General features: G+C 47.5%; 1 protein-coding gene across 1 annotated transcript in view; it reads right to left on the reverse strand.

Moving 5' to 3' along the window:
- LOC123989605 (voltage-dependent T-type calcium channel subunit alpha-1G-like) overlaps positions 1-19,367 on the reverse strand; it is a 267,332-nt gene that overhangs the window by 209,522 nt on the left and 38,443 nt on the right. The window contains 1 exon segment of the mRNA XM_046290729.1: positions 4,404-4,563. Within this exon segment, the coding sequence (XP_046146685.1) occupies positions 4,404-4,563 (160 nt within the window).

The following is a 19,367-nucleotide window of genomic DNA, read 5'->3' on the forward strand; positions in this document are numbered from 1 at the left end:
ACAGGCTTTTATTTTGAAAAATGAGCGTGAACAACAACATTGCGTCAGTGGTCAGGTGGTGGCTCTCAGAGTGATTTGTGCATAATAGACAAAGGCGGCCATAGTTCCTCTCGCTCCTACTGAAAAGCCAATTGTCCAGGTTGATATATTATCGAATAGATAATTGAAAAACACCTTGAGGATTGATTATAAAAAAACATTTGCCATGTTTCTGTTGATATTATGGATCTAATTTGTATTTTTTTTCGGCGTTGTCGTGACTGCAATTTCCGGTGGAGTTCTCAACAAAACGTGTAGTACAAACAGAGGTATTTCGGCTATAAAAATCATCTTTATGGAACAAAATTAACATTTGCTGTCTACCTGGGAGTTTCGTGAGTGAAAACATCCAAAGCTCATCAAAGGTAAACACACTAAACAGAAAACATAATCACCCACAACTCAAGGGTGAAAACAGGCTGCCTAAGTATGGTTCTCATTCAGGGACAACGATTGACAGTTGCCTCTGATTGAGAACCATACCAGGCCAAACACAGAAATACCCAATCATAGAAAAAAGAACATAGACTACCCACCCAACTCACACCCTGACTGTCATGCAGGTGAATGAGGACCCAAAAGCGACTTGGCGAAAACAGAGTCTTTAATCCAGTAAAGTAATTCTACAAACATAAGACATAATTCCACTCGTAATGACGAGAACAGACTGGAGACTCGATCAAGAAATGCAGGTTGCCTCGGGAAGGCACTTGAACGTAGCAGACTCAGACACCTGCTCTCCACGCAGCATCTGAGGGAAACACGACACGACAGGGCAATACACAGACACAGCACGGTGAACAATAGACAAGGATCCGACAGGACAGGAACGGAAAACAAGGGAAGAAATAGGGACTCTAATCAGGGGAAAAGATAAGGAACAGGTGTGGGAAGACTAAATGATTGATTAGGGGAATAGGAACAGCTGGGAGCAGGAACGGAACGATAGAGAGAAGAGAGAGAGGAAGGGAGAGAGAAAAAGGGGAACGAACCTAAAAAGACCAGCAGGGGGAAAATGAACAGAGGGAAAAGCAAAATGACAAGACAATCTAAGACAAAACATGACACTGACCATACTAAAACAAAGACATAACAAAAGAACTAAGGTCAGAACGTGACAGGTGTGCAGCTGTCTGAATAATTCATCAGCTAAACTGTGATTAAAGTTAAAGTTATAATAATTAAAGACATCTTTCCATTACATTTCCTCACTGTTGAAATCTATTTCTATGGCTTTATCTACTATTCTGAAATCCACAATGATGGAATTTACCATTTCAAGAAAACCTGAAACGTTTTGTCAAAATAGATTAGAAAGAAACGGCCTCACAAAGCCATATGTTAGAAGAAGAACAATAGTTCCTTTATGAGGAAATGTCATAAATCATGTATTTCTCAAATGGCCCTCTGTGGTCTATAAACGTAGGGGCTGTAAAGGTCTTCCTCCAATCTCACTTGTGGTCCTCCCTTTCCCATGTATCACTGTGATTACGCTCTATATCCTCCTGGTTACTATTTATAATACAGGATGATGGCCCGTATGACTGACTGTACTATATGTCAAACTTTCCATATCAACATCCCACACTCTTAAATCAAAACTCTCCCTATCAACATCCCATGCTCTGGAATCAAAACTCTCCCTATCAACATCCCACATTCTGGAATCAAAACTTTCCCTATCAACATCCCACCTTCTGGAATCAAAACTTTCCCTATTAAACCTGTTAGAGATAGGGGGCAGTATTTCCCCTTTGGATGAATTGCATGCCCATAGTGAACTGCATCAAAATATGCCCTAAATTGCTAATATATGCATATTATTATTAATATTGGATAGAAAACACTCTGAAGTTTCTAAAACCGTTTGAATTATGTCTGTGAGTATAACAGAACTCACAGGGCAGGCAATCTTCCAAACTAGTTTTGAAATCCTGAAAGTTGGGGCAACTTTGACGTCATCGCCGCCTCCCTTTCCCAACAAGTTATGGATCTGGAAACACTTCCTATGTCTTCCACTAGATGTCCTCATTCAGTAGAGAGTGTAATGGAGCATTTGCTGTGAACTTTGACCTAATGGGAAGGAAAGTACTAAGTGTAGCAAAAGATTTCCATGTGCTTGAAGGCGCGTATTCGTTCGAGTGCTTCATCTGTTCCAATCAGCCCCAGATGAACATGAATGGCCGGGTTGGAATGCTATTCGATCTGTATGATCATAACATCCTGAAGATTGATTCTGCACTTAGTTTGACCAGTTTCGTCGACCTGTAATATGTAATTTGGAAGTTTTGATGCAAAGTTATCCTGGACCAGAAGTCATTTTTTGGGCATTTGAGCTGAAAGTGGTAGCAAATGCTGCTACTTGGACACTAGAATTGAACATTATGAAACAAATGATTTATTATTGAGCTAGGTCTCCTTGCACTACATTCTGATGGAAGATCATCAAAGGTAAGGGAATATTTATGTTGTAATTTTGCATTTCTGTTGACTCCAACATAGCGGAGAAATATTGTTACGTCAGAGCACCGTCTCAGATTATTGCTATGTTAGGCTTTTTCCGTAACGTAAAAAAAATGTGACACAGCGGTTGCATTAAGAACCAGTGTATCTTTTTAATTATCTGTAGAACATGTATCTTTAGTCAAAGTTTATGATGAGTATTTCTGTTATCTGGTGTAGCTTTCTATAATTCCTCTGGACATTTTGGAGAATTTTCTGAACATGGCATCAACGTAAACTAAGATTTATGGATATAAAATGCATATTATCGAACAAAACATAAATGTACTGTGTAACATGTCATATGACTGTCATCTGATGAAGATTTTCAAGATGTTAGTGAATGATATTTTTTTAAATCCTGCTTTTGTCATTTTATCTTTTGTTGGACAAAATGGCTACAGTTTTTCTTTGTTTTGGTGGTGGTCTAACATAAATATATGCTGTGTTTTCACCGTAAAACATTTAAAAAATCTGACACGCTGGGAAGATGAACAATCTTATCTTTCATTTGAGGTATTGGACTTGTTCATGTGTGGAGGTTAAATATTTCTAAGAATATTTTTGCATTCCCAGTGGGTGGAGTTCCTGTAGGGGAACCCATAGGCTCCCACGTTTTTGAAACCAATCAGTCCTCATCAACAGCCCACAGGTTAAGTAACAGTGGCTCATTTACTGTAGAAAATAAACTCACCTAATTGGCCTTAGACCTCATTAGCATCTAACCAAACCGATTATATCTACCTCAGACCATATTAGCCTCTAACCAACCCCATTATATCTACCTCAGACCTCATTAGCATCTAATCAAACCGATTACATCTACCTCAGACCTCATTAGCAACTAACCAAAACGATTATATCTACCTCAGACCATATTAGCCTCTAACCAACCCCATTATATATACCTCAGACCTCATTAGCATCTAACCAAATCGATTATATCTACCTCAGACCATATTAGCCTCTAACCAACCCCATTATATATACACCTCAGACCTCATTAGCATCTAACCATAATCGATTATATCTGCCTCAGACCATATTAGCCTCTAACCAACCCCATTATATCTACCTAAGACCTCATTAGCATCTAACCAACCCCATTATATCTACCTCAGACCTCATTAGCATCTTACCAAACCGATTATATCTACCATTTTCTTAACCCCAACCCCTTCTGGCCCCACTATCTTCACGCCTCCTCTCCTCACCCAAAATCTCTGCACCCCTAAAACTTTGTTTTATAATTAAATATTTTACCATTTTATATGTCAAATGTGCTGAATACAATGTGTAGATTTAACTGTGAAATGCTTTCTTACGAGCCCTTACCAACGAAACACAAAAGGAATAAAATACACAAATGGAAGTTATAAACAGGGTGTATCAGTAACAGATCAATGTGGAGTTAAATACAGGGAGTACCAGTACCTGATCAATGTGTAGAGGTACAAGGTATTTGAGGTAGATATGTACATAAAGGCAGGGTAAAGTGACTAGGCATCAGGATAGATAATAATAAGGTATTTGAGGTAGATATGTACATCAATAAGGGATCATAGCTTTCACCTGGATTCACCTGGTCAGTCTGTGTCATGGAAAGAGTAGGTGTTCCTAATGTTGTGTAGACTCTGTGTATCGTCTTGTGAATGTTAGTGCAGATAGTCTGGGTAAGCAATTAATTAACTATTTAGCAGTCTTATACTTTGGTGGCAGAAGCTGTCTTGGAAACTGTTGGTCCGAAAGCCGATGGTCCTCTACCGTTGGCCTCACCCTTATCCCACCCTCCAACTCTATTTCTCATCCGTAGTCTGAACACTCTGATGGAGAGGTCGACTAACACACACACTGTTACTCACAGTGAGAAGTTCTCGGGCAGGAAGCAGCGGTTCCTCAGTAGCCCCGCCCACAGCTGAACACCCACGATGCCGAAGATGAAGAAGACGAAGAAACAGAGCAGCAGGACGTTCCCCAGCATGGGCAGTGTGTCCAAGAGCAGGGTCACCAGGATACGCATACCTAAGACACACACACACACGTTGTTTTAATATCTTGTCAGAAACATACGTATCATACACAAACCCTTAGGCACCAATACACACCCATACACACCCATACACACCGAAACAAACCCATGCACACTCATACACACTGAAACAAACCCATGCACACTCATACACACTGAAACAAACCCATGCACACCCATACAAACCTAAACACATCCATGCAAACCCATACACACCGAAACAAACCCATACACACCGAAACAAGTCCATACACACCAATACACACCCATACACACCCATGCACACCCATACACACCCATATACACCGAAAGAGTAGTATTGCAGTATGCCAGTCCGGTCTCTTTGTGACAGAGTGTCAGTGAGCAGGCCTGGGGAGGACAGGTTAATAACTGCAGTAAAACACCACTCCTCTACAACATCCCCTTAAGCTTACCCCAGGGAGCCCTGGGCAGTGTTCACCTAACTTTCTGACAAACACACATTTTCACTCCTCCCGCTCCTGCCCACACACTCCCCGGGGCCATTGTGTGACTCCCCACCTTCCACTTTCTGATTTGCTCTCTTTCTTATCTCTCTCTCACCTCTCTCTTTTCTTCTTACTCTCCTTTTCTCTCTCTCTGCATCTCTCTCTTCTTCCCTCTCTCCCACCCTTTGCTTACAGATGTATAACATTGAGCACACCGCCATGCAATCTCCATAGACAAACATTGGCAGTAGAATGGCCTTACTAAAGAGCTCAGTGATTTTCAACGTGGCACCGTCATAGGATGCCACCTTTCCAGCAAGTCAGTTTGTCAAATTTCTGTGCTATTGCTGTTAAGTGGAAACGTCCAGGGGCAACAACGGCTCAGCAGCAAAGTGGTAGGCCACACAAGCTCACAGAATGGGACCAAGTGCATAGCACGTAAAAATCATCTGTCCCCGGTTACAACACTCACTACCGATTTCCAAACTGCCTCTGGAAGCAACGTCAGCACAATACATGTTCGTCGGGAGCTTCATGAAATGGGTTTCCATGGCCAAGCAGCCACACATAAGTCTAAGATCACCATGAGCAATGCCATGAATCTGCTGGAGTGGTGTAAAGCTGTGACAGTGGAGCAGTGGAAACGCATTCTCTGGAGTGTTGAATAACGCTGAACCATCTGGTAGTCAGACGGACCAATCTGGGTTTGAAAGATGCCAGGAGAATGATACCTGCCCCAATACATTAGTGCCAACTGTAAAGTTTGGTGGAGGAGGAATAATGGTCTGGGGCTCTTTTCCATGGTTCGGGCAAGGCTCTTAGTTCCAGTGAAGGGAAATCTTAATGCTACAGCTTAGAATGAGGGGTCTCCCGACCCCTCCTGTCTCAGCCTCCAGTAATTATGCTGCAATAGGTTGTGTCGGGGGGGTACCAGGCTTGATGACTCCTTGCTGTCCCCAGTCCACCTGGTCGTGCTGCTGCTCCAGTTTCAACTGTTCTGCCTGTGGCTATGGAACCCTGAATGGTTCACCGGACGTGCTACCTTGTTCCAGACCTGCTGTTTTCAACTCTCTCTCTACCACACCTGCTGTCTCTAACTAACTAAATGATCGGCTATGAAAAGCCAACTGACCTGACCTGATGCACCCTCTACAACCACTGTAATTATTATTATTTGACCCTGCTAGTCATCTATGAACGTTTGAACATCTTGGCCGTGTACTGTTTTAATCTCCACCCGGCACAGCCAGAAGAGGACTGACCACCCCTCATAGCCTGGTTCCTCTCTAGGTTTCTTCCTATGTTCCTGCCTTTCTAGGGAGTTTTTTCCAGCCACTGTGCTTCTACATCTGCATTGCTTGCTGTTTGAGGTTTTAAGCCGTGTTTCTGTATAGCACTATGTGAAGTCGGCTGATGTAAAAAGGGCTTTATAAATGCATTTGATTGATTGATTGAGTATCCACATACTTAGTTTTTCTCACAAATTTGAATATTGTCTCATCTCTGCAACTCCCCAAAAGGCTCGGATGGCGAAGGTCGAGTCATGCTTCCTCCGAAGCATTACTTGCCAAAAACACGCTTCTTAGCAACCACCCACTTAACACGGAAGCCAGCCGCACCAATTTGCCAGAGGAAACAACGTTCAACTGAGGACCGAGGTCAGCCTGCAGGCGCAAGGCCCGCCACAAGGAGTCGCTAGAGGACGATGAGCCAAGTAAAGCCCCCCCGGGCCAAACCCTTCCCATTATCTTCTTCAGATCATTACCATGAACTCTAGGAAACAGCATTCAGCAGGATTCAGCTTGTTGGTGGAGTAGTGCTGAATATAACACTCCCTTTATGATGGCCACTTTCTGCACTCTCTCTATCTCTTTCTCTCTTGTCATAAACTAGTAAAACAGCAATTCCATGCAATGCAACACACATCCACACAAAGACATACAAACACAATCACATTAACGAGTCAACTAAATGATTATAATGTATTTTTTAATTGAACCTTAATTTAACTTGGCAAGTCAGTTAAAGAACAAATTTTTATTTACAATGACTGCCTACCTCGGCCAAACCCGGACGACACTGCTGGGCCAATTGTGCGCCGCCCTATGGGACTCCCAATCACAGCCGGATGTGATACAGCCTGGATACAGCCTTTCTCTCTCGGAGGACCTGAGCCCTAGGACCATGCCCCAGGACTACCTGACATGATGACTCCTTGCTGTCCCCAGTCCACCTGACCGTGCTGCTGCTCCAGTTTCAACTGTTCTGCCTTATTATTATACGACCATGCTGGTCATTTATGAACATTTGAACATCTTGGACATGTTCTGTTATAATCTCCACCCGGCACAGCCAGAAGAGGACTGTCCACCCCACATAGCCTGGTTCCTCTCGGTTTCTTCCTAGGTTTTGGCCTTTCTAGGGAGTTTTTCCTAGCCACCGTGCGTGCTTCTACAGCTGCATTGCTTGCTGTTTGGGGTTTTAGGCTGGGTTTCTGTACAGCACTTTGAGATATCAGCTGATGTACGAAGGGCTATATAAATAAAATTGATTTGATTTGATTTGGATTTGAACCAAGGACTGTAATAACACCTCTTGCACTGAGATGCATTGCCTTAGATCGCTGCACCACTCAAAACCAGCCACTAGGGGCAACAGCGAGCGCTATAACCTTCAAGTACGCTAACAGCTTCTAGGGTGTCGTGGATGGGTGTAAAAGCTGAGCTCTGGCGCCCAAGCTTGCTTTGTCTGTCCCAGCGCAGGAAATAGTTTTTTTTCTTCTGTTTTAAGCCTTTCCAAATTTTAACCCTAAAAGAGCAATGCCTGCCAGCCTCATATTCATCATCTCCAGCATCAGTGTCTACATTATGTGAAAACAACACGTTTCTATGATCTGGCATAAAAAGACAAGATGAAAGGTCTTTAAAAAAATGCAGATTAAAAGTAATAAGCGTTGCAACAAGTTTCTAGCCCAAGAGAGGGTATCTTCTCGCTCCCCACGTCACCCGAATCTCATAGTGTTGATGTCATCAGGTATAACATTTTTGGAAATACCAGTTGCCACATTTCTTCTATAGCTTGTTCTCCATCTCCTTTTTAAATAGGGAGCCACGTTTTTTCAGCAATCTCTTCAGCTCTCCCTTGTCCCTATGCAGCAGACATATGTTGAGAAATATAAATATAAAATCACAGTATCGAATCGCAATACATACAGAATCGTGAGAATCGCAATACATCGAGTATCGTGATAATAATGTATTGTGAGGTCCCTACTAAGCATAGAGGCTCACTCCAATTCATTATACAAGACATGGGCTCAGTCCCAACGGTGTCAACTCAGTCCCTTTTCATTAAAACTGAATGGCCTTGTAGGAAACTGTGCCCTAGCTTCCGGCATTCTGCATTCTGCAAAAAATGGCTGCTTTGGCCCAATGAGTTTTCTGCTGTGTTGTTTACTCGTGCAATAGCTTGTTGATGAGCCAACATGGATCATAGGGGATACACAAGTTATTAAATTGATGCATGAAACCAATTTGTAAAAAAGCGAGAAAAGATGGAAATTGTGTAATGAGAAATTGAACGAGGTGTCATTTATCTTGCAAAAAAAAAAATCTTCCCATTCTCACACAAACAAACACCCCTGACACACACTCTCTCTCTCTCTCTCTCTCTCTCTCTCTCTCTCTCTCTCTCTCTCTCTCTCTCTCTCTCTCTCTCTCTCTCTCTCTCTCTCTCTCTCTCTCTCTCTCTCTCTCTCTCTCTCTCTCTCTCTCTCTCTCTCTCTCTCTCTCTCTCTCTCTCTCTCTCTCTCTCTCTCTCTCTCTCTCTCTACAACATAAACATATCTGATTGACCATCTGATCTGATTGACATTTCATCTTGTACGTATAATATCCATCTCATTCGTCCTTTGTCTTTGTGTGTCCTCCAGTTCCAAGCTGAGAGGCCATACCATTTCAACATGGCTTCCAGGTCACTGACTGTGACAGGAGCCCATCTGCTTACAGGCACATCAAATCTGTGTCTCTCCTGTCAGCTCTGGCCCTGGCACCTGTGTTTACCGAACTATACAGTTTCGGAGGAGGGAGTTGAAACACACTTATCCCTCTGTAGTTTAATCCGTAGGCAATGCTAACTACCTCTTGACAAAGGATCTGAGCCCAATTTGCTGGCTAGTGTTGTTTTGATGGAGGAAGAAATAAGGGGGCTAATGGTCATTTTGAAAATCATATTGGGAAAGCTCCCTGGATGCAATTCCTATGGCTTCCACAGGGTGACAGCGTTCTATGTTCAAGGATTCAAGCTAACTTTTAAAAAATTGCACACCCTCCAGTGTCACCGGAAGATGTCCCGCTAGCGGGACTCCTATATCTTGCCATCACGGTTGACAACTCCATTGTGTCCTCCTCCCAGAGCGCTAAGAACCTTGGCGTGATCCTGGACAACACCCTGTCGTTCTCAACTAACATCAAGGCGGTGGCCCGTTCCTGTAGGTTCATGCTCTACAACATCCACAGAGTACGACCCTGCCTCAAACAGGAAGCGGCGCAGGTCCTAATCCAGGCACTTGTCATCTCCCGTCTGGATTACTGCAACTCGCTGTTGGCTGGGCTCCCTGCCTGTGCCATTAAACCCCTACAACTCATCCAGAACGCCGCAGCCCGTCTGGTGTTCAACCTTCCCAAGTTCTCTCACGTCACCCCGCTCCTCCGCTCTCTCCACTGGCTTCCAGTTGAAGCTCGCATTGCCTACGGAGCTGTGAGGGGAACGGCACCTCAGTACCTCCAGGCTCTGATCAGGCCCTACACCCAAACAAGGGCACTGCGTTCAAGTGCACTGCTCGCCTCCCTACCACTGAGGAAGTACAGTTCCCGCTCAGCCCAGTCAAAACTGTTCGCTGCTCTGGCCCCCCAATGGTGGAACAAACTCCCTCACGACACGAGGACAGCGGAGTCAATCACCACCTTCCGGAGACACCTGAAACCCCACCTCTTTAAGGAATACCTAGGATAGGATAAGTAATCCTTCTCACCCCCCCTTTAAGATTTAGATGCACTATTGTAAAGTGACTGTTCCACTGGATGTCATAAGGTGAATGCACCAATTTGTAAGTCGCTCTGGATAAGAGCGTCTGCTAAATGACTTAAATGTAAATGTAAATGTACCTAAGAGGTTTTAACTGAATCTCTTAGTCTATTGCTCTGTAGAGTCTAAATATTGTGAGATGGTTACAGTAGGGGGCCTACTGTAATTGATAGAATGATTTGACGAAAGGGAGATCACTGGCAAGGTGATGCCCTCATTCACCCCACTCACCAATGTCACCTCCCCATTCCATGTCCTCCCTTGGGCGGCTGTAATACAGTATCCAGCCTGACACCAGATATTATCCCAGCTAACCAAGAACATCCCCAACACATTATTACACAACTACTCTGAAGGGTCTAATTATGTTATGACTCAACATAACCATCATAACATTCTGTAAACATCCAAAATAAGCATCCTACTTCCTAATGTGGTACTTGTCCAGCTAAATTCAAGGTCAAAAGATCACTTGTTCATTCTGTATTGTATTCCAGAGATGCAAAAGCCCCTGGGATAGCCTGTGTCCTCTGGGTCCTCTGAGCTGTCTTCAGACTCAATCACACAAAAGAAGCAACCGGAAGCCAAGAGGTGACTATGCCCTCTCTAAAGCTCCTATGACCTACACTATCTCCACTACCTCCTTATATGGGCCTACACATGAAGTACCCACTCTAAAACCCCATTGACCTCCAATCTCCTCAATACGACTTATATGGGCACAGGAAATAATAGCAGCTAGGACATCCTCAGAACGGGTTTACTGTAATTATGTTTATCTAAGGCTGAGTAAACAACAGACAGGAAGGAACCACAAGGAGAGGAGTGATGTGCGCTCTGCATAAGAGCATCTGCTAAATGACTCAAATGTAGACGTAAATGACTCTTTAGACTCGAGAATCACAATTCATTTTTCCCGAGTGACTTGGTCATTTTAGTTGTTTGTTTGACCTGCTAGTGCTGGCCACAAAGAGTGCTACAGTAGGACTAACACGCGTTCTCCTGGCTCAGCGGCCCGGCTCAGCGGCCCGGCTCAGCAGGTCCGGCTCAGCGGCTCCAGAGACGTGCTTCGACCACCAACTGTCTGTCGTATAGATCATGAGCATAGAGAAGAAAAATACAATAGTTTCCAACTGATGACTATTCAAATGACTCCACTGAGTTGACTATTGAATGTTAGGATGGACATCGAGAACAGACGGTTTGGGGTGGTGCCCGGGTGCTGTATTCGGTGAACGACATTGTGCTTATCTTCTTCACGACAGTCCGCCAGGATTCATTCACAATCCAGTCCGGTTACGGCCACAACTAGATCTCATTTCAAATGTATCAAGATATGAATATTGATCGTATGACTAGCAGTCAACACGTGTACATAGTTTAAAACATGTGTTGACCAGCGTAAGTAATAAATGACAGCACCCGTAGGGGTGAACAAGAGTTTCCAGTTGATCGTTTGCCGTTAGCAGATGCTGCATGCTGACGGCCTCACTGTCTCAAGTGAACAAAATTAGTTCAAAGATTCATTGAAAATATCAGCATCCAGTAAAAAGAGCCGAACTTCCCATCACGAGAGGAGATGAGAGGTAGGTCAATACTCTGGTGGAGTACTAGACAATGTGAACCCCAACTCAGTACAAACATGAGGCCTAACGAGGCATGAAGAACACAATGAAATTCTCCATCTTGTTAATGCCAAGTCGATAACAATGTGAGAGTACGGGGGGTTAAGGGTGTGTGTACTGTGTAAGTGTGCACATGTCTTGCATGCATGTGTGTCTACACGTGCAATTGTGCGTCCATACATCCATGTGCGCTGGTGCGTGTGTACACGTGTTGTGTGCGTGTGTTTGAGCAAGCACGTTGCTAACACCAATTCGATAACCATGTGGGGAAAGGGCTTAACAATGAGTGTGATGTCTCTGATAGGCCTATTCCAGAGCAGAGCTCATTACAAAGATGCGGATGGGAGTCCCTGGAGCAGTGGAGCCCTAGAACCCTGGAGCACTGGAGCCCTGGAGCAGTAGAGCAGTGGAGCAGATGAGCCCTAGAGCACTGGAGCACTGGAGCAGTGGAGCCCTGGAGCACTGGAGCAGTGGAGCCCTGGAGCACTAGAGCAGTGGAGCCCTAGAACCCTAGAGCAGTGGAGCCCTGGAGCAGTAGAGCAGTGGAGCCCTGGAATCCTGGAGCAGTGGAGCAGTAGAGCAGTGGAGCCCTGGAATCCTGGAGCAGTGGAGCAGTAGAGCAGTGGAGCCCTGGAATCCTGGAGTAGTGGAGCAGTAGAGCAGTGGAGCAGTAGAGCAGTAGAGCCCTGGAGCAGTGGAGCAGTAGAGCAGTGGAGCCCTGGAGCAGTAGAGCAGTAGAGCCCTGGAATCCTGGAGCCCTGGAGCAGTAGAGCAGTGGAGCCCTGGAATCCTGGAGCCCTGGAGCAGTGGAGCCCTGGAGCAGTAGAGCAGTGGAGCCCTAGAACCCTGGAGCAGTAGAGCAGTGGAGCCCTGGAGCAGTACAGCAGTGGAGCCCTGGAATCCTGGAGCAGTGGAGCAGTAGAGCCCTGGAGCAGTAGAGCAGTGGAGCCCTGGAATCCTGGAGCAGTGGAGCAGTAGAGCAGTGGAGCCCTGGAATCCATGGAGCAGTGGAGTGGAGCCCTGGAATCCTGGAGCAGTGGAGCAGCAGTGGAGCCCTGGAATCCTGGAGCAGTGGAGCAGTAGAGCAGTGAAGCCCTGGAGCAGTAGAGCAGTAGAGCCCTGGAATCCTGGAGCCCTGGAGCAGTAGAGCAGTGGAGCCCTGGAATCCTGGAGCCCTGGAGCAGTGGAGCCCTGGAATCCTGGAGCAGTGGAGCCCTGGAGACCTAGAACCCTGTAGCAGTGGATTCCTGGAATCCTGGAGCCCTGGAGCAGTAGAGCAGTGGAGCCCTTGAATCCTGGAGCCCTAGAACCCTGTAGCAGTGGAGCCCTGGAATCCTGGAGCCCTGGAGCAGTAGAGCAGTGGAGCCCTGGAGCAGTAGAGCAGTGGAGCCCTGGAGCAGTAGAGCAGTGGAGCCCTGGAATCCTGGAGCCCTGGAGCAGTAGAGCAGTGGAGCCCTGGAATCCTGGAGCCCTAGAACCCTGTAGCAGTGGAGCCCTGGAATCCTGGAGCCCTGGAGCAGTAGAGCAGTGGAGCCCTGGAGCAGTAGAGCAGTGGAGCCCTGGAGCACTGGAGCAGTGGAGCCCTGGAGCACTGGAGCAGTGGAGCCCTGGAGCACTAGAGCAGTGGAGCCCTAGAACCCTAGAGCAGTGGAGCCCTGGAGCAGTAGAGCAGTGGAGCCCTGGAATCCTGGAGCAGTGGAGCAGTAGAGCAGTGGAGCCCTGGAATCCTGGAGCAGTGGAGCAGTAGAGCAGTGGAGCCCTGGAATCCTGGAGTAGTGGAGCAGTAGAGCAGTGGAGCAGTAGAGCAGTAGAGCCCTGGAGCAGTGGAGCAGTGGAGCAGTAGAGCAGTGGAGCCCTGGAGCAGTAGAGCAGTAGAGCCCTGGAATCCTGGAGCCCTGGAGCAGTAGAGCAGTGGAGCCCTGGAATCCTGGAGCCCTGGAGCAGTGGAGCCCTGGAGCAGTAGAGCAGTGGAGCCCTAGAACCCTGGAGCAGTAGAGCAGTGGAGCCCTGGAGCAGTACAGCAGTGGAGCCCTGGAATCCTGGAGCAGTGGAGCAGTAGAGCCCTGGAGCAGTAGAGCAGTGGAGCCCTGGAATCCTGGAGCAGTGGAGCAGTAGAGCAGTGGAGCCCTGGAATCCTGGAGCATTGGAGCAGTAGAGCAGTGGAGCCCTGGAATCCTGGAGCAGTGGAGCAGTATAGCAGTGGAGCCCTGGAATCCTGGAGCAGTGGAGCAGTAGAGCAGTGAAGCCCTGGAGCAGTAGAGCAGTAGAGCCCTGGAATCCTGGAGCCCTGGAGCAGTAGAGCAGTGGAGCCCTGGAATCCTGGAGCCCTGGAGCAGTGGAGCCCTGGAATCCTGGAGCAGTGGAGCCCTGGAGACCTAGAACCCTGTAGCAGTGGATTCCTGGAATCCTGGAGCCCTGGAGCAGTAGAGCAGTGGAGCCCTTGAATCCTGGAGCCCTAGAACCCTGTAGCAGTGGAGCCCTGGAATCCTGGAGCCCTGGAGCAGTAGAGCAGTGGAGCCCTGGAGCAGTAGAGCAGTGGAGCCCTGGAGCAGTAGAGCAGTGGAGCCCTGGAATCCTGGAGCCCTGGAGCAGTAGAGCAGTGGAGCCCTGGAATCCTGGAGCCCTAGAACCCTGTAGCAGTGGAGCCCTGGAATCCTGGAGCCCTGGAGCAGTAGAGCAGTGGAGCCCTGGAGCAGTAGAGCAGTGGAGCCCTGGAGCAGTAGAGCAGTGGAGCCCTGGAATCCTGGAGCAGTGGAGCAGTAGAGCTCTGGAGCAGTAGAGCAGTGGAGCCCTGGAATCCTGGAGCAGTGGAGCAGTAGAGCAGTGGAGCCCTGGAATCCTGGAGCAGTGGAGCAGTAGAGCAGTGGAGCCCTGGAGCAGTAGAGCAGTAGAGCCCTGGAATCCTGGAGCCCTGGAGCAGTAGAGCAGTGGAGCCCTGGAACCCTGGAGCCCTAGAACCCTGTAGCAGTGGAGCCCTGGAATCCTGGAGCCCTGGAGCAGTAGAGCAGTGGAGCCCTGGAGCAGTAGAGCAGTGGAGCCCTGGAGCAGTAGAGCAGTGGAGCCCTGGAGCAGTAGAGCAGTGGAGCAGTAGAGCCCTGGAGCAGTAGAGCAGTGGAGCCCTGGAATCCTGGAGCAGTGGAGCAGTAGAGCAGTGGAGCCCTGGAATCCTGGAGCAGTGGAGCAGTAGAGCAGTGGAGCCCTGGAATCCTGGAGCAGTGGAGCAGTAGGGCAGTGGAGCCCTGGAGCAGTAGAGCAGTAGAGCCCTGGAATCCTGGAGCCCTGGAGCAGTAGAGCAGTGGAGCCCTGTAATCCTGGAGCCCTGGAGCAGTGGAGCCCTGGAATCCTGGAGCAGTGGAGCCCTATAACCCTGTAGCAGTGGAGCCCTGGAATCCTGGAGCCCTGGAGCAGTAGAGCAGTGGAGCCCTGGAATCCTGGAGCCCTGGAGCAGTGGAGCCCTGGAATCCTGGAGCAGTGGAGCCCTGGAGCCCTAGAACCCTGTAGCAGTGGAGCCCTGGAATCCTGGAGCCCTGGAGCAGTAGAGCAGTGGAGCCCTGGAATCCTGGAGCCCTGGAGCAGTGGAGCCCTGGACTCCTGGAGCAGTGGAGTCCTGGAGCCCTAGAACCCTGTATCAGTGGAGCCCTGGAATCCTGGAGCCCTGGAGCAGTAGAGCAGTGGAGCCCTGGAGCAGTAGAGCAGTGGAGCCCTGGAGCAGTAGAGCAGTGGAGCCCTGGAGCAGTAGAGCAGTGGAGCCCTGGAGCAGTAGAGCAGTGGAGCCCTGGAGCAGTAGAGCAGTGGAGCAGTAGAGCCCTGGAGCAGTAGAGCAGTGGAGCCCTGGAATCCTGGAGCCCTGGAGCAGTGGAGCCCTGGAATCCTGGAGCAGTGGATCAGTGGAGCCCTGGAGCCCTAGAACCCTGTAGCAGTGGATCCCTGGAATCCTGGAGCCCTGGAGCCCTGGAGCAGTATAGGAGTGGAGCCCTAGAACCCTGTAGCAGTGGAGCCCTAGAACCCTGGAGCAGCGGAGCCCTAGAACCCTGGAGCAGTGGAGCCCTGGACATGGACTGCAGAGAGACAGCAGGGGGACAGGAGAGGGGCTGGAGATGGACTGCAGAGGACCGCAGTGGGACAGGAGAGGGGCTGGAGATGGACTGCAGAGGGACAGGAGAGTCCCTAGAGAAGGACTGGAGAGAGACTGCAGAGGGGCTGGAGAGAGACTGCAGATGGACAGGAGAGGGGCTGGAGAGAGACTGCAGATGAACCGCAGGGGGACAGGAGAGGGGAGTTTGTGAAGACATATAGGACACCTCCAAATCAACACTTTCCACTCGTTCTCACAGTGACATTTTCACAGCAGAGAGAGAGAGAGAGAGAGAGAGAGAGAGAGAGAGAGAGAGAGAGAGAGAGAGAGAGAGAGAGAGAGAGAGAGAGAGAGAGAGAGAGAGAGAGAGAGAGAGAGAGAGAGAGAGAGAGAGAGAGAGATGTGTCACCAAAGATTTGATTGACATGGGTATGAAATTGCAGAGGGCCCTTGACACAACATGGGGCATGACAGTCACATGTACCACTCACCCACCTCGACAGCATACAGGAGGTGGTGGCGGGTGTAATGGGTGGAGGCCTGGGGTTGAGTGAGAGGGATGGGGAGCTGCATACATCAACACAGTACTGAATGGGCTGCATACATCAACACAGTAATGAATGGGCTGCATACATCAACACAGTAACAGTACTGAATGGTTTGCATACATCCACACAGTAACAGTACTGAATGGGCTGCATACATCCACACAGTACTGAATGGGCTGCATACATCAACACAGTACTGAATGGGCTGCATACATCAACACAGTAACAGTACTGAATGGGCTGCATACATCAACACAGTAACAGTACTGAATGGGATGCATCACCACAGTACTGAATGGGCTGCATACATCAACACAGTACTGAATGGGCTGCATACATCAACACAGTAACAGTACTGAATGGGCTGCATACATCCACACAGTACTGAATGGGCTGAATACATCAACACAGTACTGAATGGGCTGCATACATCAACACAGTAACAGCACTGAATGGGCTGCATACATCAACACAGTAACAGTACTGAATGGGCTGCATACATCCACACAGTACTGAATGGGCTGCATACATCAACACAGTACTGAATGGGCTGCATACATCAACACAGTACTGAATGGGCTGCACACATCAACTTAGTAACAGCACTGAATGGGCTGCATACATCAACACAGTACTGAATGGGCTGCATACATCAACACAGTAACAGTACTGAATGGGCTGCATACATCAACTTAGTAACAGTACTGAATGGGCTGCATACATCAACACAGTACTGAATGGGCTGCATACATCAACACAGTAACAGTACTGAATGGGCTGCATACATCAACACAGTAACAGTACTGAATGGGCTGCATACATCAACACAGTAACAGTACTGAATGGGCTGCATACATCAACACAGTACTGAATGGGCTGCATGCATCAACACAGTACTGAATGGGCTGCATACATCAACACAGTAACAGCACTGAATGGGCTGCATACATCAACACAGTACTGAATGGGCTGCATGCATCAACACAGTAACAGTACTGAATGGGCTGCATACATCAACACAGTAACAGTACTGAATGGGCTGCATACATCAACACAGTAACAGTACTGAATGGGCTGCATACATCAACACAGTACTGAATGGGCTGCATGCATCAACACAGTACTGAATGGGCTGCATACATCAACACAGTAACAGCACTGAATGGGCTGCATACATCAACACAGTACTGAATGGGCTGCATGCATCAACACAGTAACAGTACTGAATGGGCTGCATACATCAACACAGTAACAGTACTGAATGGGCTGCATACATCAACACAGTAACAGCACTGAATGGGCTGCATACATCAACACAGTACTGAATGGGCTGCATACATCAACACAGTAACAGTAATATGTTTATTAGAGAATGTAATTCAATCTGGAATTAAAGACTAATGGGGAGCATGGTGGAGAAAGAAAAATGGAGGAAGAGTGAGAGAGGATAGAGAGAGAGAGTGAGACACAACGCATCAGCAGGGGCACACTGCCCTCCAGGACACCTACAGCATCCGAAGTCCAAAAAGATCATCAAGGACAACAACCACCCGAGCCACTGCCTGTTCACCCCGCTACCATCCAGAAGGCAAAGTCAGTACAGGTGCATCAAAGCAGGGACCGAGAGACTGAAAAACAGCTTCTATCTCAAGGCCATCAGACTTACAGGCCTCCACCCGGTGTCCCGCCCTGAACTTAGTCACTGTCACTAGCCGGCTACCACCCGGTTACTCATCCCTGCACCTTAGAGGCTGCTGCCCTATGTACTGTACATAGACATGGAACACTGGTCACTTTAATAATGTTTACATACTGTTTTACCCATTTCATAAATATATATATTTATATTCTAGTCAATGTCACTCTGACACTGCTCATCCTAATATGTGGCCCGATTCAGAAAACACATGTCACGACTTCACAGGACAGCTGTTTGAACGTTTAAACCAATGTTTTCATCAAGATGTGTTTTAGGGCAGAAATGCCTTGTTGAACATGTGAACTTTACATGTGCCTTGATATCGAACGTGTACGCCATCTGTAAATATGAAAAACAATTGTTAAATTAGGAGCCTCGTTGGTTTAGCCACAGAGAAAGGGGGCAACCTGTCCGCTAGCCATGATTGGCTGAGATAATGAGTGGGCTGGATATGCCGAGAGATCAGTTTGGATTGGTCTACCGTATAGCACACGACTGTCTATTAGAGCTGGTCAGTATGTTTAGATAATCATGTCGAATGCGGATTAAAAAAAAAAAAATGTATTGCTTAGTAAAACTGCATAAACCTAATGTCAAGTGTACAGTTATCTAGCTAACGTTAGCCGACTGGCTCGCGAGCTAACGTTATATATATGCTTTCCACTTTCTGGAGAACCGAGTTTTGAAAGTGGAATTGTAGTATAATAGCGGAGATGGAAGAAAACACCAGTCTGGATTACATCATCAAAATAAGGCGACCACGAACTGCATCAGACACGAGGCGCGTCCAACCCTGATGTATACTGGTAAGATTATCACATATTACACATTTCTAATTTTGACAGAAAGTTGTTTAATTGCAAGTGTACTGTTAGCTAGCTAACGTTACGTCATGTGTTGGGACTCATTGTTTACCTGGCTAGCTATCTAGCTACATGTCTTAACATGGAACCACAGAGATAGCGATGGGGCGAGTAATGTTCAGTGAGCTATTCTCTCTCTCTTAGATGTCTGGAAGTACCTGGCAAATTTGTACAGAACAGTTGGATCAACCCTTAAAGAGGTGTGTGGGGCTAAGGCTTAAGAGGGTGTGAACAATGCTGAATGGGTGGGGCTAAGGCTTAAGAGGGTGTGAACAATGCTGAATGGGTGGGGCTAAGGCTTAAGAGGGTGTGAACAATGCTGAATGGGTGGGGCTAAGGCTTAAGAGGGTGTGAACAATGCTGAATGGGTGGGGCTAAGGCTTAAGAGGGTGTGAACAATGCTGAATGGGTGGGGCTAAGGCTTAAGAGGGTGTG

This window comes from Oncorhynchus gorbuscha, linkage group LG11 (genome assembly GCF_021184085.1).
Source record: "Oncorhynchus gorbuscha isolate QuinsamMale2020 ecotype Even-year linkage group LG11, OgorEven_v1.0, whole genome shotgun sequence".
Taxonomy (NCBI): Eukaryota; Metazoa; Chordata; class Actinopteri; order Salmoniformes; family Salmonidae; genus Oncorhynchus; species Oncorhynchus gorbuscha.